This window comes from Pectinophora gossypiella, chromosome 27 (genome assembly GCF_024362695.1).
Source record: "Pectinophora gossypiella chromosome 27, ilPecGoss1.1, whole genome shotgun sequence".
NCBI lineage: Eukaryota > Metazoa > Arthropoda > Insecta > Lepidoptera > Gelechiidae > Pectinophora > Pectinophora gossypiella.
Window position 1 is genome coordinate 5,277,013 of NC_065430.1, and position 27,569 is coordinate 5,304,581.

General features: G+C 41.1%; 3 protein-coding genes across 6 annotated transcripts in view; 2 read left to right on the plus strand and 1 right to left on the minus strand.

Moving 5' to 3' along the window:
* Positions 1-12,413, plus strand: part of LOC126378831 (gastrula zinc finger protein XlCGF57.1-like) — a 119,210-nt gene extending 106,797 nt beyond the window's left edge. Inside the window, exon 7 of the transcript XR_007568146.1 lies at positions 12,356-12,413. The gene's annotated coding sequence lies outside the window, so the exon portion shown is untranslated. The remainder of the gene's footprint in view (positions 1-12,355) is intronic.
* LOC126378861 (ATP synthase subunit beta, mitochondrial-like) overlaps positions 1-27,569 on the minus strand; it is a 108,119-nt gene that overhangs the window by 28,961 nt on the left and 51,589 nt on the right. The window lies entirely within an intron of this gene.
* Positions 1-27,569, plus strand: part of LOC126378820 (exportin-7-A) — a 52,659-nt gene that overhangs the window by 10,362 nt on the left and 14,728 nt on the right. The window contains exons 5-18 of the mRNA XM_050027239.1: positions 4,450-4,557; positions 5,443-5,570; positions 6,466-6,661; positions 10,596-10,811; positions 11,787-11,933; positions 13,213-13,385; positions 14,176-14,354; positions 19,970-20,118; positions 20,708-20,874; positions 21,123-21,267; positions 23,100-23,250; positions 24,914-25,073; positions 25,549-25,739; positions 27,080-27,209. Coding sequence (XP_049883196.1) covers positions 4,450-4,557; positions 5,443-5,570; positions 6,466-6,661; positions 10,596-10,811; positions 11,787-11,933; positions 13,213-13,385; positions 14,176-14,354; positions 19,970-20,118; positions 20,708-20,874; positions 21,123-21,267; positions 23,100-23,250; positions 24,914-25,073; positions 25,549-25,739; positions 27,080-27,209 — 2,240 coding nt within the window. The remainder of the gene's footprint in view (positions 1-4,449; positions 4,558-5,442; positions 5,571-6,465; positions 6,662-10,595; positions 10,812-11,786; positions 11,934-13,212; positions 13,386-14,175; positions 14,355-19,969; positions 20,119-20,707; positions 20,875-21,122; positions 21,268-23,099; positions 23,251-24,913; positions 25,074-25,548; positions 25,740-27,079; positions 27,210-27,569) is intronic.

A 27,569-nucleotide genomic window follows, 5' to 3' on the forward strand; every position in this document is an offset into this window, starting at 1 on the left:
AACATATGTAATTGGTTGTAAAATATTTTCCATTCGTTACTTAATTCGAGAGGAAGAGTTTCATCCCAGTTAATTTTCAATTTCCACAAGCGTTGTATAAAACACTTGGCTAGCACTATTATAGGACCTAACAGTCCTAATGGATCGAAAATAGCGGCGGCTGCGGATAAAACCTTTCGTTTGGTTAAATTACTTGGTACTGATTCCTCCTGTAATGTGTAATGTATAGTGTCACTGTCACTTGACCAGGCGAGCCCTAACACCTTGTGAGTACCTGGTCCTAGCTCAGTTAATGTGCGACTGGATGGGGTATGTGTGTTGTTAATTGGTGTTTGATAGTTAGTAATTTTGTTTAAAATAATACTTGAGTTTGACTTCCATTTTCTTAAGTGAAAATTCGCGCTTTTTAGAATTTTATCTATTTGTACCATAGTTTCGATCAATCTTTGTTCACAATCGTCACCATGCAACATATCATCCATATAATAACTGGTTGATATTGCCGAAGCCGCGGTCGGAAACGATTCTTTGTTCTCATCCGCGAGCTGTTGTAAACAACGAGTCGCTAGATAAGGAGCGCACTTCAGGCCAAAACTAAGTGTGGTAAGTTTATAGGTAAGTAGTGGATCTGTGGGGTTTTCGCGCCACAAGATACACTGTAGATTTTGTTGTTTAGGATTAATGTATATTCTTCTATACATTTTTTCGATATCTGCACTGACAACGAACTTGTATTTTCGAAAGCGAATTAGTATATTTTCCAAATTATCCTGGTTAATTGCGCCCTTATACTGGATATCATTTAAAGATTTTCCCGTGTCGGTTTTAAAAGACGCATCGAAAACTACCCTGAGGGGCGTCGTGGTTTTTTGTGGAGTTAAGACTGCATGGTGCGGCAAGTAGTTACAGGGTTCTGACGTATTTTTTATTGTCATGTGCCCTGACTGTTTAAAGTCGTTCATAAAATCCACGTATTTTTTCTTATACGAAGGATCTTTTTCGAATTTTGTTTCTAGAGATTTGAATCGTTTATAAACAATAGGACGTGATAATCCAAGAGAAGCTACGGGTTCTTGTAAAGGTAATGTGACAACGAAATTTCCATCGGAGGTTCGTGTATGATTTGCGAATATTTTCTCACACTGTATCAAATCATCATTTGGAATTGTGATGTTTTCCAAGTCGTTACATCCAGATAAAATATTATTCGAGTTAACAATAAAATTGCAGCGCACTTGTTTAGGTATATTTGCCGGCATGCAGCCCGAAACCACCCAACCTAATCGGGTTCTTTGTAAAATAGGTAAACCATCTCCTAGCCGATGCTGACCGATACAAAGCAATTGGTAAAATAATTCAGCACCGATAATTAAATCTACCTCGCCACCATCGTAAAACGAAATATCTGCAAGATTAAATCGTGGTGGAATATTAAATATTTGGGTACTAGATGGGTAAGTAGGTATTGTACAAATACTCGGGACAATGAAGCAAGACAAATTGGTAGAAAAAGTATTATCCATCGAGTGTATCGTTAGATTACATAGCTTATTTATTTTGGTAACATTTTCGTTAAATCCAATAACTTCCATGTTTATATCTTGTGTTGGTAATTTTAACAAATCGTAAGCACCTTGCCTAATGTAGTTAGACTGTGAGCCTGAGTCTAACAAAGCTCGCATCGAATGTAATTGATCATTACTGTCACGGACATTAATACGCGCCGTCGACAAAATAACTGGTTTTGGTTGTATAGGTATATTATTGCCGACACTATCGAACGTACCGGTTTCTACTTGTTGATTGGTTAATAAGTTGACAGTTTGAGATCCTGTCTCAGAATTAAAGGATTGTATAGCTTCAGGGTTATGCATAGTACTAAGTGTTGGTGTAGCTGTTTGGGAATCATTATTGGTTCTCTGTTGATTGATATGTAGCAAGGTATGATGCTTGCCCTTACAGGTACGGCAGCGTGAAGCCTTACAATTTGGTAGGATATGATTAGAACCTAAACAGTTCACACAAAGGCCCAGCCTTTTTACTAATCGAAAGCGTGACTGTGTGTTCAGAGCCAAAAACTTAGTGCATTGGTTGATATAATGACCTTCCTTGCAATTAGGGCATCGACTACGGTAGGTATTATAATTTTCTACCTTGGAACGGGAACTGGAACCAGGAGCGGACGTGATCACCAAGGCCTTCCTAGGCGTAGCAACGTGCGCCACAAGCCCCTCTTCACTGGAGCTGATCCTGGGCAGATCCAGTGCTTCCTGGAGATCAGCCCGACTCCGCAAGAATGACTTAAACTCCTGTAATGTTGGTAGTTCACGCATGTTAGTCCTCTCTTCCCATTTACGTTGAATAGGTAATTCGAGTTTTGCTGCTAAAAAGAAGATGACAAGCAGATCCCAGCCTTCAATGGATATGTTAAGCGACTTTAAGGTACGTAAATGTTTTGATATATTATCTGCTAGGCTTCGTAATGCTGTAGGAGTGCTAGGAACATTGTCAATATGAAATAGCGCCTTTAGGTGATTATAAACAAGCACTCTAGGATTATTGTAACGCTCGCAAAGAAGCTGCCAAGCTATTGAATAACTTTCCTCTGAGTATTCCAGTGAACTTATCACCTCCAAAGCGTTACCTTTCAAACAGCCACGTAAGTATTTAAACTTTTGGATTGATTTCAAAGTGGTTTGGTTTACAAGTGCGTCGAAAGTATCTCTGAATTCAATCCACTGGGTGATGTTACCTGAAAACGACGGCAATGAAATGTCTGGGTACTTTATTGAGTCATTTGCCTCTGGAAGAGGATGACATTGCTGATTATTAGTATTATACAAATTGGCCTCTGAAGTATGTTTTTTCAAATAACCCTTTGCTTTGGAAATGTACTCGTAATAGGTATTTTGAAATGCCTCCCTCTCCTCAAGCTCCTTATCTAAGTCAGTACTGAGGGTCTCAATCCTATCCTGAATTTGTTCAAACTGATTAAACACTGATGTTATTTTTTCTATGCGTAATTCAAGATCTAATGATTGTTCAGCTGACAATAACTTAGGATCAAGTTTTACGAAATGTTTTTTGAATAAAGTTAGTTTGCCCTTTTCTATTCCCCTTCGCTTGATTAAATCTTTCAACATATTACTCTGAACTATCGTTCCAGAACTGGTTTCATTATCTGAATCCATATCTGATGACGATAAATAGATATGTTTGTAAATTATATTGAAACTTAACTAGAGAATGTACCGAACTCAAATAGGTTTTTATGATAGAAATAACTATAAATTCCCTTTATAAATAAACCAGCCACTTACTTGGTAATAGTAACCTGCCGAATACCTGTCGACTTTCCTTCTACTCGTGCAGATTACTCCAACGCCGCCCTGCAAAATCCTTGGTAGGTACATCTCTGGATATAATTTCTTCTATATTATAGAAATCTTATATCGGTTGGTTTCTCGCTGAGATATTATGTGTCTCGCAGTAATATCGTCGATTAATGCACAATCTTCCACTTTCCCTTGGTATTGACGGGATTTTTCTTGTGAAGATACGAGAAGCCACGTGTCGATGGCGTGTCCCGTATTTCGATGGTCGTATTTCTTCAAGTATCGTTGAAGAATCGATGTGCCCACAGTTGACTCCAGTTATTTCAATGGGCGTGTTCACGGGGTCACCAAAATGAATGTTGTATTTTCACTGATACTGGGAAATGGGGAAAAATTGTCTAGACAAAGGGATCTTGCTTCTGAACGGGTTTATTTCTTCTTATAATATAATATATATCGCCCTCTTACAGAATTATGAGGTATTAATATGCTAACGAGTGCGTATGCGCAGCGTTGTTGATGGTTGCCTTCTCGTCTAGTTGTTAAGCAAGTAATACAGCGCAACGAGACTAGAGGGCGTTAGTAAAGTTCTATTTTTACTCTAAAGATGGCGCTGTCTGTTGACAATGGGTTTGCTCTTGGCCTCAGACATGTAGCAGAGTACAAACTCTGCACATACTGGCCTTTTGTTCGGACCATCATCATTTTAAATTACGAAATTCTCATTCCATTCCATTCGCATTTCCTTTCATTTTACTCACTTTTGACTCACTGCATCCCGGACCTTCATTAAAACAACAAGTATATTATACTGTTTAGGGCCGTGCCCTCTAAATCCTTAGTCTTGATTCTTTTGTGAAATGTGTATATTGTGAACTATTATTTTTGTGACTTTGTTGTTGCTTCTACTTTATCATCGTCATCACCAATCATTCCCCTACTCTGCCGGCACGTCGGGATACCATATCCTCACCTCTCAGCGTGCCGCAGACATTCACGTGTCTGTTCACTCTGGCTTGGAAAGCACCCGGGTTATATGCATTCGGAAATACAGAAGACGGCAGAGAATTCCACTCCCACAGTATATTACCCTGTACATTATATTTCCCCGCAGGCGTTGGTGTCGTTATTCGCACGGATCACGAAGCTGGGGTGGTTCGACATGGTCAAGGAAGAGCTGGTGTTCCAAAACGTGATGAACGATATCGCCAGCTTCTTACAGGTAAGCTACATTATAATAAAATACACTGAACTAAAATATGAAATGACCCGACTTTGGCACCTTCAGAAAGTAACAATAGTCCCGATCGTGCTCTCGACGACAGGAGTGATACCAAAACAGCTGCACCTATCTCTCAAAACCCTAAACTTACCACCCGACACGTACATTCTTCTACAGAAAGCAGCAATATTGAATACCTGCAGATTGCTCTCAGTATTCGTTACGATGACACTTACACCCCGTACCAGTACATACAGGTAGCCATACAAGTAGGTATGGGTGTTAGTGACACCGTAACGAATACTGAGGGGGATGATTCCGACCATGATTTTGAGTTGATATCAAATGGAATTTATTGTCGGAAAATTCATTTACTTTTTTTTTTTTGTTCCATACTTTTGCGACGGAAAATTCCACTTGATATCAAGTCAGAATCATGGCATGAATCATCCCTCAAACTTTTCGTTACGATGTCACTAACACCTTGTATGACGTAGAATTGAATTGAATTTGAGAACTGTCAAAATTTAGGAACACTCAATAGTGCTGCCACCTACATTTGAGCTTCTTTTATCGTGTGGGTTGTGAGGTGGATTACCAACCCCATCATCCCTGGTGTCAGGGTTACTATTGAACCGCCAAAGGCACCTGACATGGCTGATGTAACGACTACTAACTTGCATCAGCCTTCCGAAGCACGGATCTTACTTCTCCGACAATCAGGTGATCAGCCTGTACTGTCCTAACCAAACTGGGGATCACAAAATAATTTTTGTGATATGTCCCCACCGGGAATCGAACCCAGGACCTCCGGATCGTGAGCCCAATGCGTCCAGGATGATATTGCTACTAACTCGCGTACTATATTTTGTTGTGTCTGTCCAGGGACCAGCAGAAGTGTGCACCATCGGCGTGCAGCTCCTGTCCCAGCTGGTGCTGGAGATGAACCAGGTGTCGGAGGCAGACGCAAACCGGTCGCTCGCCAAGCACAGGAAGATTGCCTCCGCGTTCAGGTAGCCAATTATTCATCATCTCTCTAGCGTATAGCTTGAGGTCATCCTCCCTGTGGTCGCCTGGTAGAAATCGGGTCGTGTACAGTCATGAGCAATATCATGTACCCACTTTAGAACCCTGTCGCACTATCATAATTTGACATTGTTTTAAGTTTGCGCGGTTATATCGGGAGTCTCATATCCCCATTTAAACGCGGTAAGAACCCGTTATTGGTGCTAATTCCTGTAAATACCATCTAATTTTGTTTTAAGTTATATCTGTCATTTTCTTATCCGCCGAAAAGGAAAGGGACGGGTAATCAACAAGCATAAAATTTATGGAACACACGTCAATTTTAAGCACAAATCTAAACCAACCGTCTAAAAATTTTACATCAGTCAATAACCCGACACATTCATTTACTCATTCTTCCTAAAATTAAGAGCTGTGAATCATCCGTCCCTTTCCTTTTCGACGGATATGAAAATGACGGATATAACTTAAAATAAAATTAGGCGGTGTCTCCAGGAATCGGGGCCATTATGTGCTTTAATTATCATAATTTGACAGTTAATGAGACTTACGGTTTGTCAAAAAAGTTATTGTGACATGGGTTTAAAGTATATACATGTTAGTACTCGTGACCGTACGTAAAACTCACGACAAACTTTTTCTTTTTTTCCATTTACTTTTTTATGAATTTTAATTAATAAAAATGTAATAATAAGTCCGACATTTTATCACGTTTTTCTATGACGTCACAGTGTGCTTTTTCGTGAATGTGTATGGACTAGTACATACACATACATAAATATTACATACATCAGATCACCTTTTCCTTTTGTGGACTAGGTGTTTAGTTACCGTCTATATTCCGAAATAAAACATTTGAATGTGTAATACGTGTGTCGACAGGGACAGTCAGCTGTTTGAGATGTTCCGTCTCTCTTGCTCGCTGCTGGGCGCGGCGCGCGGCAAGTCACTGGACCTGTCAGACGGGTCGCAGCACGCGCTGGTGGCGGCGCTGCTGCGGCTCGCGCACAACTGCCTCACATTCGACTTCATTGGCACCACAAGTGACGAATCCTCCGACGATCTCTGCACCGTACAGGTAACTTTATACCCACAGGAGAATGACGTACAGGTAATTTTATACCCCAGTTACTAAGACGCTGAAAATACTAGACACTATATACACCAGTCAATAAGACACTAGACACTTATACAATTGATACTAAATACACCAGTTACTAAGATGCTGAAAATACTATACAATATATAAACCAGTCAATAAAACACTAGACACTAATACAATAGACACTAAATACACCAGTTACTAAGATGCTGAAAACACTAGACACTATATACACCAGTCAATAAAACACTAGACACTAATACAATAGACACTAAATACACCAGTTACTAAGATGCTGAAAACACTATACAATATATACACCAGTCAATAAAACACTAGACACTAATGCAATAGACACTAAATACACCAGTTACTAAGACACTAAAGACACTATACAATATATACACCAGTCAATAAAACACTAGACACTAATGCAATAGACACTAAATACACCAGTTACTAAGACACTAAAGACACTACACACTTGTGAAAAATGAAACGAATCAGTTAAAAAAACCATACAATACAATACAATACAAATACACTTTATTGCACCAAAATAAAAAGAAATAATTACAAAAAAGTCTCTTAACTAAGTACATGGCAAATGGCGGCCTTATCGCTTAAAGCGATTTCTTCCAGACAACCATAAGGTGAGGAAAAAGGTAAAAAAAAAAATATTGAAAGATTGCGGGTACAAACTATGCATACAACTACAACCATACAACCATAATGTCAAAAAACGCAAAAAAACAATCATACAAAGAAAAAAATATTTATTTATTTACTTGTACACAATGAAACAGACACAAGAAACATACAAAGAAAACAGATAGTAGGAAAATCTACTTGATATCAACTCATCATCATGAATCATGGTCTGATTCATCCCCTAAAGTATTCGTTTCGATGTCACTAACACCCATACGTACTTGTAAGGCTACCTGTATGTAATCGTATAGAAAATTTTGAGGAATGATTCAGACCATGGTTATGAGTGGATATCAAGTGTAAACTGAAAATAATTAAAAAAACGACTAACATTTTCATGAATTTTCCGACAGGAATTTCCACTTACATCAGCACAGAATCATGGTCTGAATCATCCCTCTCAGTGTTTGTTACGGTGTCACTAACACCCTTGTACGGGGTGTAAGTGACATCGTAACTTAGTTATTTTGAGTTAAGGTGATGCGTTTCAGTCAGCTAGGTAACGCTGCGTCAACAGATGGCGTTACTTCTGCAGTTTTCGTATTTTTTTCCATTTATTCGTTTAGTGTTGAGTTCTGTCCCAGTGAACTGTTAGGTGGCGAAATCTTACATACATTATCTTTAAGTTAAGCTACAATTTTGAAGTATTTACTGCAGATATCATGTTGAAACATTGCATCAAAAGTTGGTGTCATTTCAATTTGTGTACAAACACGAAACTGTCACACACACATGCGAACTAGGTTAGCTATTAAAAGAGATGCATAATTTGAAGTCTACTTCTAACTTCTAAATGGCGCATTTGGTAAAGCAGTCGCCGCCATTCTTAAGTTTCACGGTTCAAACCCAAGTGCATATTTTAATTGTTTTTACTTTTTGTATTTTTGTTACAATTGAATTTGGCAAACCCGTCTATTTATTACGGAATTTTCAAAAAGTATCACTTTTACCAATAATATTATAATTATACAATAATGTACTTTGCACTAAAGTACCTTCCGTAATTTCCGTATTTTTTATTTTGTAAAATTCTAACAGGCATTAATCGCATCAGTGAACATGCGGCTAACTAAAAAACTACTGAACGGCTTTACATACGGTTTTCACCAATGAGTAGAGTGATTCATGGGCGTGCTTTAGGGTATATAATTTATACAAGTATTTTTTTTTTTGTATAAAATGGTTCAAAAATGATGATGAATGTCAAACATAATTATCGTTACAAATATAGCCGACTTGGAGCTTTCGGCGAAAACGCTGCCTGAGCCCATTGAGATATAACAAAACAACGTATGGTTGAATTGTTCCTTTTTTGTAGGTCTACCGAAAAGTCCACAATATGTCATAATAATTATATTGTGTATAAAGAATTGTGTATATGTATTGTATGATTTTACAAATAACGATCACAGTACAGTAATAATAAGGTAGATTTTTCCTAAATTGCGTCGGTTCAAACTTTGTCGCATCGCGTTTGAAAGATGTAATAGCGCTTCAGGACGTCCCGCAAGCACGGCGCTGATGTCGCAGTATCCGCATATAATTATTATGACTTGTCATTTAGTTCCAATAAAATCCGCGGGACTTCATTCGTATGTCAGTGACAGCTGGTGATAGCATGGGGGACACTTAGCAGCTAATCGAATTCTATGTTGTTTTCGCGCCCAGTCCAGACGACTTGCAGCGCATTTCTGGACTTATATTTACGCGTGGTGTTTATTGTTAGGTTAGTTAGTTCAGATTAGGACGTCTTTTTTTAACGAGGACGTTAAAAAAAGACGAGGCTGGGACGTATTGAAGTAGTATTTCCATTATATACGCGGCCTGAAATGGGCTGTTTCGGGGACCTGAACTGGTTGCTGTCGAACTTATTATCACGTTTTCTTGATTAAAATTCATAAATAAGTCAAATAGAAAAAAGAAAAAAGATTTTCGTTAGTTTTAGATCTGTCATGATGTCTGTGATGTTTGTTTAATATACATAAGAATTTCAAAATTTATCTTATTTTTTTTTCCCAAAGGGCAAGGCAAAGGGAACTGTGCCCATACAGCCATGTCTTGTGTTTTTTTTTCTTGATGATGATTAATGAAATGATGAAACCTAAGCCCCCACCCTCGGAGCAGACTCCTACTCCGAACCCCAAACGAAGTAAGCGGCTTGTTGGCGCAAAGCGAAAATAGATAGGTACACTTTGTTTATTGAATATTCCGATTTAATAATACTATCAGGAATGTTTTCCGACTCACTTAATGTGATCATTAACTACAAAACACCACTTCGTATTGATTATTTAGATTATTCAATGAAGAAAGCAACCTTCCCGTTCCCGTTCCCACCAAAAAGTCCGCGGCAAAGAGAATATAAATAAATCTGTATGTTGGATGGAAAAACAATTGATTATAAATGACTACTATTTAGGCCGGCAAATGCAACAACTTTTTTTTTGATTTGGTTTTCCCCGAAGGGTAAGGCAAAGGGAACTATGCCCATACAGCTATTTCATTTTATGTATTGATTTTTTATTATGATATAATGTCCTCTTTTAAAACACGGTACTTACCCATTATTTAAAAATGTTTAAATAATATGCGTTAAAACAAAAATATGTTTCCAATATTCCTTTTCTCAGATTGTAGTATTTTTAGTTTTTTATTTATATTTATTCTCTTCATACAAAATCTCTTTATAAATTGTCACTGACATTCTATTACACTTGTCAAGTAGTCAAAGCCTTTAGAGAAAAAAAACTATCACGCACACAAACTAACATTGACACCTCTACACGCTCAGCAAATACACTGTAATCTGCACCACTACAAATGTAGAATTGATCAAAATTGAGGGTCTGAAATATGGTACTTCTCGTATTCGGACCCTAAATTTTTGTTAGTTTGCGAAAATAATACACCAAAATATTACTATTTATCGGTTTTATAACAATATTCCTCTATCCGTTTTCCTGTAGCACTGCATCAACTTTTGTATGGAAAACGAATCACCTTAATATCAAGTAAACTTCAAAAATTGAAAATATTATAAAAAGATACAAAATATCATGAATTTTGCGACGGAAAATTTCACTTGATATCAACTCAGAATTCCGAATCACCCCCCTCAGTATTCGTTACGATGTCACTAGCACCCTGCATATAACATTTCTGCAATATTAAAATTAATTATTCACCCGTTCTTCCACAGATCCCGACATCGTGGCGTCCCACGTTCCTAGAATCGGCAACTCTAGACTTATTCTTCGAGCTTTACCACGCTCTAGGCGGCGCACTGGCCAGCCTTGCGCTAGCGTGTCTAGTGCAGCTGGCCAGCGTGCGACGCTCACTGTTCAGCAACAACGAGCGGGCCAAGTTCCTCAACAGACTCGCCGCCGGCGTCGTCAGGATACTGGAGAACACACAGGTACGCACCTCGCACTAGACACTGTCAGTCACTAGTCAGTAAAGACACTAGACACTGAAAGAGACCAGTCAGTTAGACGCTAAAGGCCTTTGACACTAATATAATAGACATTTAGACGCTTAAGACACTTGTCACTAATACAATAGATACTAAAGACACTAGTCACTAATACAATAGACACTAAATACACCAGTCCAAAAGACACTAGATACTAATACATTAGAGACTAAATACACCAGTCAATGAGACGCTAAAGACACTTGTCACTAATACAATAGAGACTAACTACACCAGTCAATAAGACGATAAAAACACTAGACACTAATACAACAGACACTAAATACAACGATCAATGAACCGCTAGACATTAATTCTGAACACCAGACATTTAAACACAAATACCCTATACACAATAAAGAAACTAGTTTTAGTGACATTTTAGTCTATTTACGTCGTCGGGAGGAGGCCTATGCCCAGCAGTGGGTGTCGTACGGCTGATGATGATGATGATGATGACGTCGGTAAAAAGTTAGGGAGCGAGGAATGTCTGTCACGCTGGCATGCAAAGTCAAAGTATTTATTGCACACCATATGGTAAACAGTTGTTATAAATATTATAGTACCACATATAGACCCGGGAGGGTATAGCAAAAACAAACAAAAATATCAAGAAACTACATTAGGCCAGAAATACAAAAAAAAAATAAAAAAAATTAATAAGTACTTAACATTAAACAAACTTAATCTAAAAATAACTGTGAAAATCTTAAAAACTATTAATAACAACAAAATCTACATCACTTACAGACTATTTATCATGTAAGACGTATCATGTAAGTAAACTCTTGCAGTGTGTAAAAACTTTTCTCAGAGGATTTTTTTTAAGTTATTTTTAAACTTTTTGCATGGTGTAACACGGCAAACTGTACCAAGGTTTTTTTTTATGGAGTAAACTAAATACGTTATCATCCGCAGGGCTTACAAGACCCGACGAATTACCACGAGTTCTGCCGCCTCCTCGCCCGGCTGAAGACAAACTACCAGCTCGGCGAGCTCGTCATGGTAGACAATTACCCGCGGCTCATCGAACACATCGCAAAGTTTACCGTACAGAGCCTACAGGTATGTCGCGGCAGGGTTTAGCCTTCAGCGCTCCCCATTTGTGCGGCCAAGTAGTTTTGGCGGCGTGGGTGTGCCAAAGTATGTTTTTCGGGGTACCGAACTGAACATAGTACCCCGCTAGCCACAGGTTGGTAGTGTGACTAGGGATCGACGATCCAACAGTGTTGTGTTGGAAGTTGTATATATGCGTCTTGCCGTGTAAACTTCGATCGTGTTTCACGACCGCTTGAAGACTGCATTATTGAATGTGGCGCCATCTGTTGCATGTGGGCGGAACTAGGTGGCCAACTAGTTGGGTCCGCTACATAGTTAATGCCATCTGCGGCAAATCTACAATAAGTCACGTCAAAAAAATAAGTAGCGGCAGGGTCGCCAGTTTGGCAGCGAGCAAGGCAATTTTATTGATCTCCTCGAGTTTACAGGGTGTTAGTGACATCGTAACGAATACTGAGGGGGATGATTCAGACCATGATTCTGAGTTATATCAAGTGGAATTTGTCGCAAAATTCAAGTTTTTTTTCTGTTTTTTTTTTTATTATTTTCAATTCTATACTATTGCGATGGAAAATTCTACTTGATATTAATTCTGAATAATGAGCTGAATCATCCCTCAAAGATTTCGTTACGATGTCACGTATATGTATACAGGGTGTTAGTGACATCGTAACGAAAACTTTGAGGGGTGATTGAGGCCATGATTCTGAGATGATATCAAGTGGAATTTTCCGTCGCAAAAGTATAGAACTGAAAATAATTAAAAATAACACAAAAATTTTCATGAATATTCAGACTGAAAATTCCACTTGTCGTTGTCGTTGCGGTGTCATTAACACCCATACCTACTTGTATGGCTACCGTATGTACTTGTGCGGGGTGTAAGTGACATCGTAACGAATACTGAGGGGGATGATTCAGCTGATTATTCTGAGTTAATATCAAGTGGAATTTTCCATCGCAAAAGTATAGAATTGAAAATAATTTTAAAAAACTAAAAAAAAATCATGAATTTTGCGACGAAAAATTCCACCTGATATTAACTCAGAATCATGGTCCGAATCATCCCCCTGAGTATTCGTTACGATGTCACTAACACCCTGTATGTTATCTCCTCTTCTATCTTGCGGGTTGCGAGTGGATTACCAACGTCATCAACCCTGGTCAGGGTTACTACTGAGCCGCGAAAGGCCCCTGAAATGGCTCATGTAACGATTACTCACATCAGTAAGTAGTAACCGGGATCAACGGTTTATATGTTGTGTTCTTTTTTCTCAACCCCCAGATGTGGCAGTTCGCGCCGAACTCAGTGCACTACCTGCTGTCGCTATGGCAACGCATGGTGGCGTCAGTGCCTTATGTGAAGGCAGCGGAGCCCCACATGCTGGAGGCGTACGCGCCCGGGGTCACAGCCGCCTACATTAACTCAAGGCTCGAGTCGGTCACTGTCCTTGTCAGGTAACACACATTTCGTAAGACATTTCGACGTCTTCTAATGAAAATATATAGGATGCTAGTGACATCGTGACGAATACTCAGGCCATGATTCTGAGTTGATATCAAGTGGAATTTTCCGTCGCAAAATTCATGTTTTTCTTTTTAGTTTTTTTAAATTATTTTCAACTCTATACTTTTGCGATGAAAAATTCCACTTGATATTAACTCTGAATAATGAGCTGAATCATCCCCCTCAGTATTCGTTACGATGTCAGTAACAACGTAACTAACGCTACTGTGTGTGTATGTTGTGTACCAACTCAGACAACCCTACGCGTGGCACCATTTGGCCGCGGCAGAACGCGGCGTCACTGAATGGCTGGACAAGTGTGCGCCGACCACACCCACGTACGCGGTCTACACGACTTGGGACAACTCCAAGTACTTGGGACAACCCCAAGTTCTTGGGACAACCCCAAGTGCCCAGGGGTGGGCAGTATAACGGGTCACTGCCCACTCAACAAGCACCTATTTAACTTAGGGATAACGGACAGCCCACTTTGCAGAGGCTGTCTGGACGCAGAAGAAACTGCCCCCCATGTAATCCTGGAATGCACGGGAGTGTCAGCACAACGGGTAAAAATCCTCAAAGGAATGCGGTCGCTCCACGAAGCCTGTGAAAACCCCAGGAGGCTTCTGAGCTTTTGGAAGGAGATTGGTTGGCTTACGTAGTTAACAATTACACGCATAATGGGCCATCTTAGAGTCTAAATGCGGAAAACAGAGCCCACTAACATAACAAATCTTGCAGGGACGGATTAGAAGACCCCCTGGACGACGTCGGCACAGTCCAGCAGCAGTTGGAGCAGCTGTCCGTGATAGGGCGCTGCGAGTACGGGAAGACCTGCCAACTGCTCGTGGCGCACTTCGACCGCGCCGCCGCCGCATACAGCGTGGACACCACGCCGCAGCAGACGCGCGTGCTGCAAGGTATGTCAGCCACACGCCGGACACTTCATGCAAAACACCTCGTTTTACCACCAGGGTTGATGAGGTTGGCATTCCACCTCACAACCCACACGATAGAAGAAGAAGACCTCGTTTTAGACAAGAATTTCATCAGAATCTACTTGTTCTTCTATCCTGTGGATTGTGAGGAGTACTAACCTCATCAACCCTGGTGTCAGGGTTACTATTGAACCGCCAAAGGCCCCTGACATGGCTCATGTAGCGACTACTTACTTACATCAGCAACTCATCAACTCAACAGCATCATCGACTTGTTGAAGGTTAATTAAATTGATAACATTTTTGAATTTACGTGATTTCGCTGAGAAGAAAAAATGGCAAGAAACTGCAAAATCAACACACCTTTTAAATGAATGTAGGTACTGTAGACGACAGGTCGACATGGCAATCGGGGCATGAGGTGAGCCGCGGAGGCGGGGTCGCCCCGCACACCCGCACAGTCCCCGCGGCGTCTTAGTCTTAGTGTCGCACATAACAAGATTTTTTACACTTAAGATTATTGTTATACGTTACATCAGCGAATAGACTTGTCACAATTATATCTGATCGAGCTGACAATTAAAATATAAACTACGGGTATGGTAGTAAGTACTTGGGGTATGGTAGTAAGTACTTGGGGTTTGGTACCAAGTACTTGGGGTATGGTAGTAAGTACTTGGGGTATGGTAGTAAGTACTTGGGGTTTGGTAGTAAGTACTTGGGGTATGGTAGTAAGTACTTGGGGTATGGTAGTAAGTACTTGGGGTATGGTAGTAAGTACTTGGGGTTTGGTACCAAGTACTTGGGGTATGGTAGTAAGTACTTGGGGTATGGTAGTAAGTACTTGGGGTATGGTAGTAAGTACTTGGGGTATGGTTGTAAGTACTTGGGGTTTGGTAGTAAGTACTTGGGGTATGGTAGTAAGTACTTGGGGTATGGTAGTAAGTACTTGGGGTTTGGTAGTAAGTACTTGGGGTATGGTTGTAAGTACTTGGGGTATGGTAGTAAGTACTTGGGGTATGGTTGTAAGTACTTGGGGTATGGTAGTAAGTACTTGGGGTTTGGTAGTAAGTACTTGGGGTTTGATAGTAAGTACTTGGGGTATGGTAGTAAGTACTTGGGGTATGGTTGTAAGTACTTGGGGTATGGTAGTAAGTACTTGGGGTATGGTTGTAAGTACTTGGGGTATGGTAGTAAGTACTTGGGGTTTGGTAGTAAGTACTTGGGGTTTGGTAGTAAGTACTTGGGGTATGGTAGTAAGTACTTGGGGTATGGTAGTAAGTACTTGGGGTATGGTTGTAAGTACTTGGGGTATGGTAGTAAGTACTTGGGGTGTGGTTGTAAGTACTTGGGGTATGGTAGTAAGTACTTGGGGTATGGTAGTAAGTACTTGGGGTTTGGTAGTAAGTACTTGGGGTATGGTAGTAAGTACTTGGGGTATGGTTGTAAGTACTTGGGGTATGGTAGTAAGTACTTGGGGTATGGTAGTAAGTACTTGGGGTATGGTTGTAAGTACTTGGGGTTTGGTACCAAGTACTTGGGGTATGGTTGTAAGTACTTGGGGTATGGTTGTAAGTACTTGGGGTATGGTAGTAAGTACTTGGGGTATGGTAGTAAGTACTTGGGGTATGGTAGTAAGTACTTGGGGTATGGTAGTAAGTACTTGGGGTTTGGTACCAAGTACTTGGGGTATGGTTGTAAGTACTTGGGGTATGGTAGTAAGTACTTGGGGTTTGGTACCAAGTACTTGGGGTATGGTAGTAAGTACTTGGGGTATGGTAGTAAGTACTTGGGGTATGGTTGTAAGTACTTGGGGTATGGTTGTAAGTACTTGGGGTATGGTTGTAAGTACTTGGGGTATGGTAGTAAGTACTTGGGGTATGGTTGTAAGTACTTGGGGTATGGTAGTAAGTACTTGGGGTATGGTAGTAAGTACTTGGGGTATGGTTGTAAGTACTTGGGGTATGGTAGTAAGTACTTGGGGTATGGTTGTAAGTACTTGGGGTATGGTAGTAAGTACTTGGGGTATGGTAGTAAGTACTTGGGGTATGGTTGTAAGTACTTGGGGTATGGTAGTAAGTACTTGGGGTATGGTAGTAAGTACTTGGGGTATGGTTGTAAGTACTTGGGGTATGGTAGTAAGTACTTGGGGTGTGGTTGTAAGTACTTGGGGTATGGTAGTAAGTACTTGGGGTATGGTACCAAGTACTTGGGGTATGGTTGTAAGTACTTGGGGTATGGTAGTAAGTACTTGGGGTATGGTAGTAAGTACTTGGGGTATGGTAGTAAGTACTTGGGGTTTGGTAGTAAGTACTTGGGGTTTGGTAGTAAGTACTTGGGGTATGGTAGTAAGTACTTGGGGTATGGTAGTAAGTACTTGGGGTATGGTAGTAAGTACTTGGGGTATGGTAGTAAGTACTTGGGGTATGGTTGTAAGTACTTGGGGTATGGTAGTAAGTACTTGGGGTTTGGTACCAAGTACTTGGGGTATGGTAGTAAGTACTTGGGGTATGGTAGTAAGTACTTGGGGTATGGTAGTAAGTACTTGGGGTTTGGTAGTAAGTACTTGGGGTATGGTAGTAAGTACTTGGGGTATGGTTGTAAGTACTTGGGGTGTGGTTGTAAGTACTTGGGGTATGGTAGTAAGTACTTGGGGTTTGGTACCAAGTACTTGGGGTATGGTTGTAAGTACTTGGGGTATGGTAGTAAGTACTTGGGGTATGGTAGTAAGTACTTGGGGTTTGGTACCAAGTACTTGGGGTATGGTAGTAAGTACTTGGGGTATGGTAGTAAGTACTTGGGGTATGGTAGTAAGTACTTGGGGTATGGTTGTAAGTACTTGGGGTATGGTAGTAAGTACTTGGGGTATGGTAGTAAGTACTTGGGGTATGGTAGTAAGTACTTGGGGTATGGTAGTAAGTAATTGGGGTTTGGTAGTAAGTACTTGGGGTATGGCAGTAAGTACTTGGGGTATGGTTGTAAGTACTTGGGGTATGGTAGTAAGTACTTGGGGTATGGTAGTAAGTACTTGGGGTATGGTAGTAAGTACTTGGGGTTTGGTAGTAAGTACTTGGGGTATGGTAGTAAGTACTTGGGGTATGGTTGTAAGTACTTGGGGTATGGTAGTAAGTACTTGGGGTATGGTTGTAAGTACTTGGGGTATGGTAGTAAGTACTTGGGGTATGGTTGTAAGTACTTGGGGTATGGTTGTAAGTACTTGGGGTATGGTTGTAAGTACTTGGGGTATGGTTGTAAGTACTTGGGGTATGGTAGTAAGTACTTGGGGTATGGTAGTAAGTACTTGGGGTATGGTTGTAAGTACTTGGGGTATGGTAGTAAGTACTTGGGGTATGGTAGTAAGTACTTGGGGTATGGTTGTAAGTACTTGGGGTATGGTAGTAAGTACTTGGGGTATGGTAGTAAGTACTTGGGGTATGGTTGTAAGTACTTGGGGTATGGTAGTAAGTACTTGGGGTGTGGTTGTAAGTACTTGGGGTATGGTAGTAAGTACTTGGGGTTTGGTACCAAGTACTTGGGGTATGGTTGTAAGTACTTGGGGTATGGTAGTAAGTACTTGGGGTATGGTAGTAAGTACTTGGGGTATGGTTGTAAGTACTTGGGGTATGGTAGTAAGTACTTGGGGTATGGTAGTAAGTACTTGGGGTTTGGTAGTAAGTACTTGGGGTATGGTAGTAAGTACTTGGGGTATGGTTGTAAGTACTTGGGGTATGGTAGTAAGTACTTGGGGTATGGTAGTAAGTACTTGGGGTATGGTTGTAAGTACTTGGGGTTTGGTAGTAAGTACTTGGGGTATGGTAGTAAGTACTTGCGGTATGGTAGTAAGTACTTGGGGTTTGGTACCAAGTACTTGGGGTATGGTTGTAAGTACTTGGGGTATGGTAGTAAGTACTTGGGGTTTGGTAGTAAGTACTTGGGGTATGGTTGTAAGTACTTGGGGTATGGTAGTAAGTACTTGGGGTTTGGTAGTAAGTACTTGGGGTTTGGTACGAAGTACTTGGGGTATGGTAGTAAGTACTTGGGGTATGGTTGTAAGTACTTGGGGTATGGTAGTAAGTACTTGGGGTATGGTAGTAAGTACTTGGGGTATGGTTGTAAGTACTTGGGGTATGGTAGTAAGTACTTGGGGTATGGTAGTAAGTACTTACTACCATACCCCAAGTACTTACTACCATACCCCAAGTACTTACTACCATACCCCAAGTACTTACTACCAAACCCCAAGTACTTACTACCATACCCCAAGTACTTACTACCAAACCCCAAGTACTTACTACCATACACCAAGTACTTACTACCATACCCCAAGTACTAACTACCATACCCCAAGTACTTACAACCATACCCCAAGTACTTACTACCATACCCCTAGTACTTACTGCCATACCCCAAGTACTTACTACCAAACCCCAAGTACTTACTGCCATACCCCAAGTACTTACTACCAAACCCCAATTACTTACTACCATACCCCAAGTACTTACTACCAAACCCCAAGTACTTACTACCATACCCCAAGTACTTACTACCATACACCAAGTACTTACTACCATACCCCAAGTACTTACTACCATACCCCAAGTACTTACTACCATACCCCAAGTACTTACTACCAAACCCCAAGTACTTACTACCATACCCCAAGTACTTACTACCATACACCAAGTACTTACTACCATACCCCAAGTACTTACTACCATACCCCAAGTACTTACTACCATACCCCAAGTACTTACTACCATACCCCAAGTACTTACTACCAAACCCCAAGTACTTACTACCATACCCCAAGTACTTACTACCAAACCCCAAGTACTTACTACCATACCCCAAGTACTTACTACCATACCCCAAGTACTTACTACCATACCCCAAGTACTTACTACCATACACCAAGTACTTACTACCATACCCCAAGTACTTACTACCATACCCCAAGTACTTACTACCATACCCCAAGTACTTACTACCAAACCCCAAGTACTTACTACCATACCCCAAGTACTTCCATTTGATATCAACTCAGAATCATGGTCTGAATCATCCCTCAAAGTTTTCGTTACGATGTCACTAACACCCTGTATAATGTATATGCGTCTTGCAGTGTAAACTTCGATATCGCGTTTCACGCCTGCTTGAAGACTGCATTATTGAATGTGGCGCCATCTGTTGCATGTGAACGGAACTAGGTGGCCAACTAGTTGAGTCCGCCACAATTGTGTTACCTAAAAAGAATTGTAAATAAAAGAGTCGTTGACAATACATGATTCAATGTTAACAGGTCACATAAACTCTCTATTTTTCACTTTCCTTCCACCAACTGTAATTGGAATACCATTGTATTTAAGTCTTTATATTATGTAATACAAACTGGATTTAAAAAGAAAAGAAAGGAAAACATGAAACAGTAGGACTAGGGCCCTGTGCTGGGAGGTTTTCTGGCCACGTCTTTCCCTCAGCGTTACAGATTCCGATGTAGTAGTAGTTTTACAGCTAGTTACACGATATGTAATTTAATTTTTTGACGTTCAAAAAGCGCTATGTAAGCCAATTTTGAAAAATTAATAATTTTTTTTTAGGGCAGCTAACATGGCTGGTGTACATTATCGGCGCGGCGATCGGCGGCCGCGCGTCGGTGAACACGTGTGACGAGAACGACGCCATGGACGGCGAGCTGGTGTGCCGCGTGTTGCAGCTGATGGACCTCACCGACTCCAGGCTGGCCAGGGTGAGTTCAGCGTCTTGATGTGCCGTTCCCGGGAATGTTCCCAAAGTGGGAATGTTCCCAAAATGGGAATGTTCCCAAAGAGGGAATGTTCCCAAAGTGGGAATGTTCCCAAAGTGGGAATGTTCCCAAAGTGGGAATGTTCCCAAAGTGGGAATGTTCCCAAAGTGGGAATGTTCCCAAAGTGGGAATGTTCCCAAAGTGGGAAAGTTCCCAAAGTGGGAATGTTCCCAAAGTGGGAATGTTCCCAAAGTGGGAATGTTCCCAAAGTGGGTATGTTCCCAAAGGGGAATGTTCCCAAAGTGGGAATGTTCCTAAAGTGGGAATGTTCCTAAAGTGGGAATGTTCCCAGAGTGGAAAAGTTCCCAAAATGGAAATGGGTTTGTTTAAAAATAAGAATAATATGAATGTTGAATATATTTTTAATTTTATAACGTAATTTTTTGTGATTGTTATAATGTTTAAGATGTTGTCGAATTGGGATCCTTCCTGTAATGAACACATTGTATGAGCATGTAGGAATTTAACAAATAAATAATTGCACATCACTTATTGTTGTTCGTCATCATCATTTATAATTAATACATTCCAGGGCGGCTGCGAGAAGCTGGAACTGGCAATGATGTCGTTCTTCGAACAGTTTCGTAAGATCTACGTCGGCGAACAAGTCCAAAAGAACAGCAAAGTATACCGGCGGCTGTCGGAAGTCCTGGGGCTGCACGAGGAGAGCCAACTGCTCTCCGTGCTCATGAGGAAGATGTAAGTATTGTACTCATGATCCGTGCTTCGGAAGGCACGTTAAGCCGTTGGTCCCGGTTACTACTTACTGATGTAAGTACGTAGTCGTTATATGAGCCATGTCAGGGGCCCATGGCGGCTCAATAGTAACCCTGACACCAGGGTTGATGAGGGTGGTAATTCACCTCACAACCCGCACGATAGAAGAAGATGGTAAAATGTAACTGATTTTGACTATTTGGGAATTAGCCTATTCTCTATATTTTCAGAATAACAAACCTCAAGTACTGGGGCGGGTCTGAGCAGATGATAGCGCGTACCCTTGGCCTTCTCTCAGACCTAAGCGGTGGTTACTCGTGCGTCAGGAAGCTGGTGAAACTGGACGAGGTGCAACTCATGCTGACTCATCACACTGTATGTTATTTTTTATCTCTATACTGGTATAGAATTCTGTAAAAAACTGGACCTGGGGGTTTAAATGGCCTGAGAGAAATCAGGCAATTTATTTTAAGTTATTTATTTATTTATTTTATTTAAGGAAAACCAACAGTTATAAAATACAGAAAGTAGACAAAAAACATAACAGTTGAAAACTAATTACAGGTTTCCACTGATAATCCTAAACTAGTAAATATGATATTAGAGAGTTGTGCACAGGCAAATTAAAGTTAAAATAAAGAACATAAAAAGAAGATGAGGCATCAAAAAACCTTTGACTGAGTAATCTCCTCGCCGCTGCAAAACCGGTGTTAAACAAGTCAAGATCAACTTCCTTACAAAGTTTATTGAAATTATTACTTATATTATATCCGTCATTTTCATATCCGTCGAAAAGGAAAGGGACGGATGATCTTAATTTCAGCACTGCTCTTCATTTTAGGAAGAATGAGTAAATGAATGAATAATCCGGGCGAATCAAAAAGGTACGTCGCTGGTATGCAATCCGTTTGACGTGCTGTCTACTTAACTGTGTCGGGTTATTGACTGATGTAAAATTTTTAGACGGTTGGTTTAGATTTGTGCTTAAAATTGACGTGTGTTCCATAAATTTTATGCTTGTCGATTACCCGTCCCTTTCTTTTTCAGCGGATAAGAAAATGACAGGTATAACTTAAAATAAAATTAGCTGGCATCTGCAGGAATTAGCACCAATGTTTTAGGTTTACGCGGTTATTATCATAATTAAAACACATAATAACGGGTTCTTACCGCGTTTAAATCAGGGATATGAGACTCCCGATATTTCGACACTGTTGCAAGTGCCATGATCACGGGATGACTGATGAGATTGGAGTGGAGTAGGTAGATCCATAATTTTCTACGGGCAGACATAACTGTCTACCCTCTTTCTTTGCCTACCGTGATCATGGCACTTGCAACAGTGTCGAAATATCGGGAGACTCATATCCCTGATTTAAACGCGGTAAGAACCCGTTATTATGTGTTTTAATTAGTTTAGATATGTCGCTAATAACTGAAGCTAAAGTACAGAATACCAGACAAAAAACAAACGTTATGATGTCACTTACACCCCGTACAAGTACATACAGGTATGGGTGTTAGTGACACCGTAACGAATACTGAGCGGGATGGTTCAGACCATGATTCCGAGTTGATATCAAGTGGAATTTCCTGTCGGAAAATTCATGACAATTTTATTGTTTTTTGTTAATTAATTTCATTTCCATACTTTTGCGACGGAAAATTCCACTTGATAAAAATTCAAAATTCAAAAATATCTTTATTCAATAGGTAACATAGTTACACTTTGAATCGTCAATTTTTACATAACGAACGTCTCATCCGCCTCAAACTACTGCAGCTTCTCACAACCTGTATAGCCGGGGAAAAGAAGCTGCAAGAAAAACCTCGGCACAGGGCCCTAGACGTTCTTTAAAAAAATAAAAATAAACATAAAATATTGGTATACAATTGAGTAATGTAGCTGCCTAATATCAGTTCTCAGACAGTTAATCCCATGCATTCATATCTTCTAAATAATCACTAACTTTATAATAACCTTTTTTGTAAAGTTTTTGTTTAACTACTGTCTTAAAGCAGTTGAAAGGCAAATTCTGAATGTCAATGGGAATCTTATTGTAAAAACGTATACATTGCCCCTTAAAAGATTTAGTAATCTTATGTAATCGACTCAGATATCAACTCAGAATCATGGTCTGAATCATTCCTCAAAGTTACAATGTCACTAATACCCTGTATATTTGAATTTGAATAAAACGTTGCAGGCGGAACACTTCCCCTTCCTCGGGATAACCGGCGTGGGCACATCGGAGATGCGTTGCCGCACGATGCTGTACACGGCCCTCGGCCGGCTGCTGATGGTGGAGCTCGGGGAAGATGAAGACAAGTTCCACGCGTTCATGATGCCCCTTACAGGTATATCATCATCATCAGCCCATTAACGTCCCCACTGCTGGGGCACGGGCCTTCCCTATGGATGGATAGGGAGATCGGGCCTTAAACCATCACGCGGGCCCAGTGCGGATTGATGGTTATTAACGACTGCTAATGCAGCCGGGACCAACGGCTTAACGTGCCTTCCGAAGCACGGAGGAGCTCGAGATGAAAACTTTTTTGTGGTCACCCATCCTATGACCGGCCTTTGCGAAAGTTGCTTAACTTCAACAATCGCAGCCCGAGCGCGTTTATCGCTGCGCCACCGAGCTCCTCTACAGGTATATACTAGTGTTTTAACATTGTTTTAAGTACGCGGTTATTATCATAATTAAAACACATAATAACGGGTTCTTACCGCGTTTGAAATAGGGATATGAGATAGGGTTCCGAACATTCCGATATCAAATACATAAACAGGCGGCAAAGAAAGAGGGTAGACAGATATGTCTGCCCGTAGAAAATTATGGATCTACCTACTCCACTCGGGTCTCATCAGTCATCCCGTGATCATGGCACTTGAAACAGTGTCGAAATATCGGGAGTTTATTGCACAGAACTAAATTTAAACAATCAGACATTAACACATGAATACAGTACAATTTGGGCGGCCTTATTGCTCTAGAGCAATTTCTTCCAGGCAACCACCAAAAAGAAATAAACATTTACAAACATTTCATTTTTTCGTTATTGTGTTTTAATTATATACTAGTGTTGCCAATATCAATTAATCGATCATTTTCCTCTTCTTCAGGTGCCTCTCCAACTAGTGGAGGTTGGCCATCAGCTCTGAAAAATTATCCTTATCTCCCGCGAGGCGGAACAGCTCGTGATCCCGAACCACTCCCTGATATTTTCCTCTAAATACACATACATAAACTCACGCCCGTAATCCCTAATGGGGTAGGCAGAGCCACAAGTAATCAAAGACAACCCGCAGCTACTGTTGATACGATGTCGTAAGCTGGATATGATGAACCTTATGGTGATAAGGGATCAGCCTATCGCCCATAACATTAGTCCATCATGTTAGAGGACACAATCCCTCTGCCTGTAAAACACAACAATAACAATAAATAGAAAAAAGAAAGTTTTCGTCTTTATTAAGTAAAAAGAATTTCATAACTTATCTTTGACCTAAGAAACTGCCCAATTCACTTTATTTCAATCAATCAAATATACTTTATTGCACACAATACATAAACAGCCTATATACGTCCCACTGCTGGGCACAGGCCTCCCCTCAATCAACCGGAGGGGGTATGGAGCATACTCCACCACGCTGCTCCACTGCGGGTTGGTGGAGGTGTTTTTACGGCTAATAGCCGGGACCAACGGCTTAACGTGCCTTCCGAAGCACGGAATCATCTTACTTTTTCGGACAATCAGGTGATTCAAGCCTGAAAAGTCCTTACCAAACAAAGGACAGTCTCACAAAGTGATTTCGACAATGTCCCCATTGGGAATCGAACCCGGACCTCCAGATCTTGAGCCTAACGCTCTAACCACTAGACCACGGAGGCTGTTGCACACAATATACAAAACAAATTAATACAGATGATGATAGATACAGTACAATCTGGCGGCCTTATTGCTAAACAGCAATTACTTTATTTCTTAAGAAGTACCTATTTTTTCCTTACAGCCGCATTCGAGAGTATTATAGGGCTGCTAGGCCCGCCGGAGAGCCCTATCTTCGCGTCGGAAGACGCAAAGAAGACGCTGATAGGACTCGCGAGAGACCTCCGAGGGTTGGCCTTCGCGTTCAACACTAAAACCACATACATGATGCTGTTTGATTGGATGTGAGTACAGTATGTCAACGGCCCCGATTCCTGCAGACACCTCCTAATTTTATTTCATGTTACACCCGTCATTTTCTTATCCGCCGAAAAGGAAAGGGACGGATGATTGTCAACAATTGAATTTTAAAACGAATGATTAACCCGGGCGAATAAAATAGGCATCTCGCTGGTGTGCAATCCGTTTGACGTGCTGTCTACTTAACTGTGTCGGGTTATTTATTGGCCGATGTAAAAACAGTTGTTTTAGATTTCGGTTTAAAATTGACGTGTGCTCGATAAATTTGATGTCTGTCGATTATCCGTCCCTTTCTTTTTCGATTGATTGATTGATTAACAGACGATGAGTTGCGGTGTACAGAAAAATCTGTCGATAGGTTTATGAGACACCGTTTTTGATTGTAAAATGTTTATTATTACTTTGAATAAATAAATAAAAAAAAATAAAAAAAACCATTCTCACGTTTGGCCCACACAGCTACCCGTGCTACATGCAAATCCTCCTTCGGGGCATTGAACTCTGGTTCGCGGAGCCCACAGTGACCACGCCGGTCCTGAAGCTGACCGCGGAGCTCGCCCAGAACAGGAACCAGCGGCTGCACTTCGACGTCAGCTCACCCAACGGCATCCTGCTCTTCAGGGAGCTCTCCAAGGTCATATGCGCTTATGGTGAGTATGAAACGACGACCCGGTGGTACCGGCACACCCCGGACACTTCATACAAACCTTCGGGCAAGACTGGGGCCAAGACCAAACCCATCAAAGGTAAAAGAAAGAAATACCTCGTTTTACACAGACACTACACATTGACGTTATCGTAAACTAGCATGTGTGTGTGACGTCTGACGCCATACGATTCAAGTTGCATGGTCCTTCATTATGCGCACTGCTAGGGAATGGAATTCTTGGCGTCTCCTATATTTCTGAATGCATATCCTTCCTATCGTCTGGGTTGTGAGGTGGATTACCAACCCCAACAACCCTGGTGTCAGGGTTATTATTGAGCCGCAAAGGCTCCTGACATGACTCATGTAACGACCACTTACTATACGATTTATATGCGAATGCATGTAACCCCGGTGCTTTCAAGGCCAGAGTGAACAGGCACCTTCTGGGCGAGCTCGATCAATCTTAGGCCTCGTCAATGCCTTCGGGCAAGTCTGGGACTAAGAGCAAACCCATTAAATGTAAAAAAAAAGTAGAGATCACAAAGTGACTTTTTGGTATGTCCCCACCGGGATTTGAACCTGGGGCCTCTGGATCGCGAGCCCAACGCTCAACCACTGGACCGCAAAGGCCGTAGTAATGTCTGTAATATTAGAAAATAAGCGGGTAGGGGTTGACTGATGGCCCCCCTTAACACATAAAGAAGAAGAGAGTAAATGAGTATGAAATAAAAGTAAGTAGTAGGTTTTCTATCTATCTATCTACTCAGCCTGTGTCCACCCACTGCTGGGTATAGGCCTCCTCTCTTTCACGCCATCCTTTCCGGTCCTGTGCAAGTCTCATCCATTGCTTTCCGGCATACCTCACAATGTCATCCGACCACCGGGCTGGTGGTCTGCCTCGATATCGCATACCATCCCTTGGCCACCATTCAGTAACAGCCTTAGTCCATCTGTTGTCTTCCCGTCTTGCCAAGTGTCCTGCCCATCTCCACTTAAGCCTAGCGATTCGTATACCTAGTACATCTTCGACTTTTGTGCGTTGCCGAATTTCGACGTTTGATATACGATCTACCAGGTAGTAGGTTTTACTTGAATTTATTCACCAGAAAACCTTAACAGCACATATTCTCCTCTCTCCCCCCCCCCCCCCCCACTCCAACCGTTTTCGGCCATGGCGACAAGTCTCCAATCTAGGAGCGCCTTAGATGCGCTCTTATATGGCTGACGTACCCGATCTTAGCAGTGAATGTACGGCCAAATTTACTGCACGTCAGCACACCTCCGATATATATTGTAACTAAGTAATAAAGAAGAATCTGTATGTATGTTTGTGTGTTCCAGGTAGCAGAATCCTTACAATAGACGTGAGCAAGAAACAGATGTACAGCATGAAGCTGAAGGGTATCTCGCTGTGCTTCTCCATACTGAAGGCGGCGCTCTGCGGGAACTACGCCAACTTCGGAGTGTTCAGGTAGCACAGTCTCTTCTTCTATCGTGTGGGTTGCGAGGCGGAGTACGAACCTCATCAACCCCGGTGTCAGGGTTACTATTTAACCGCCAAAGGCACCTGACATGGCTCATTTATGTAGGAAAGTGAGAATGCTATGAAAGGATAATGAATGGGAATTTGTTTGTTTATGGTATGAAAGGAGGATGGGTAATGAATGGGACGTAAGGCAGTTTTAAAAAGTAAGAAAGGCGAGTCTTTGGTGCGATGTCGGACGGGTTGGAGGATTTTGTTAAAATATAAGGAGTAAAGATATTTAAAATAGCACGTGTTATTTCTATATCCCACATGTAACGACTACTTACTTACATCAGTGAGTAGTAA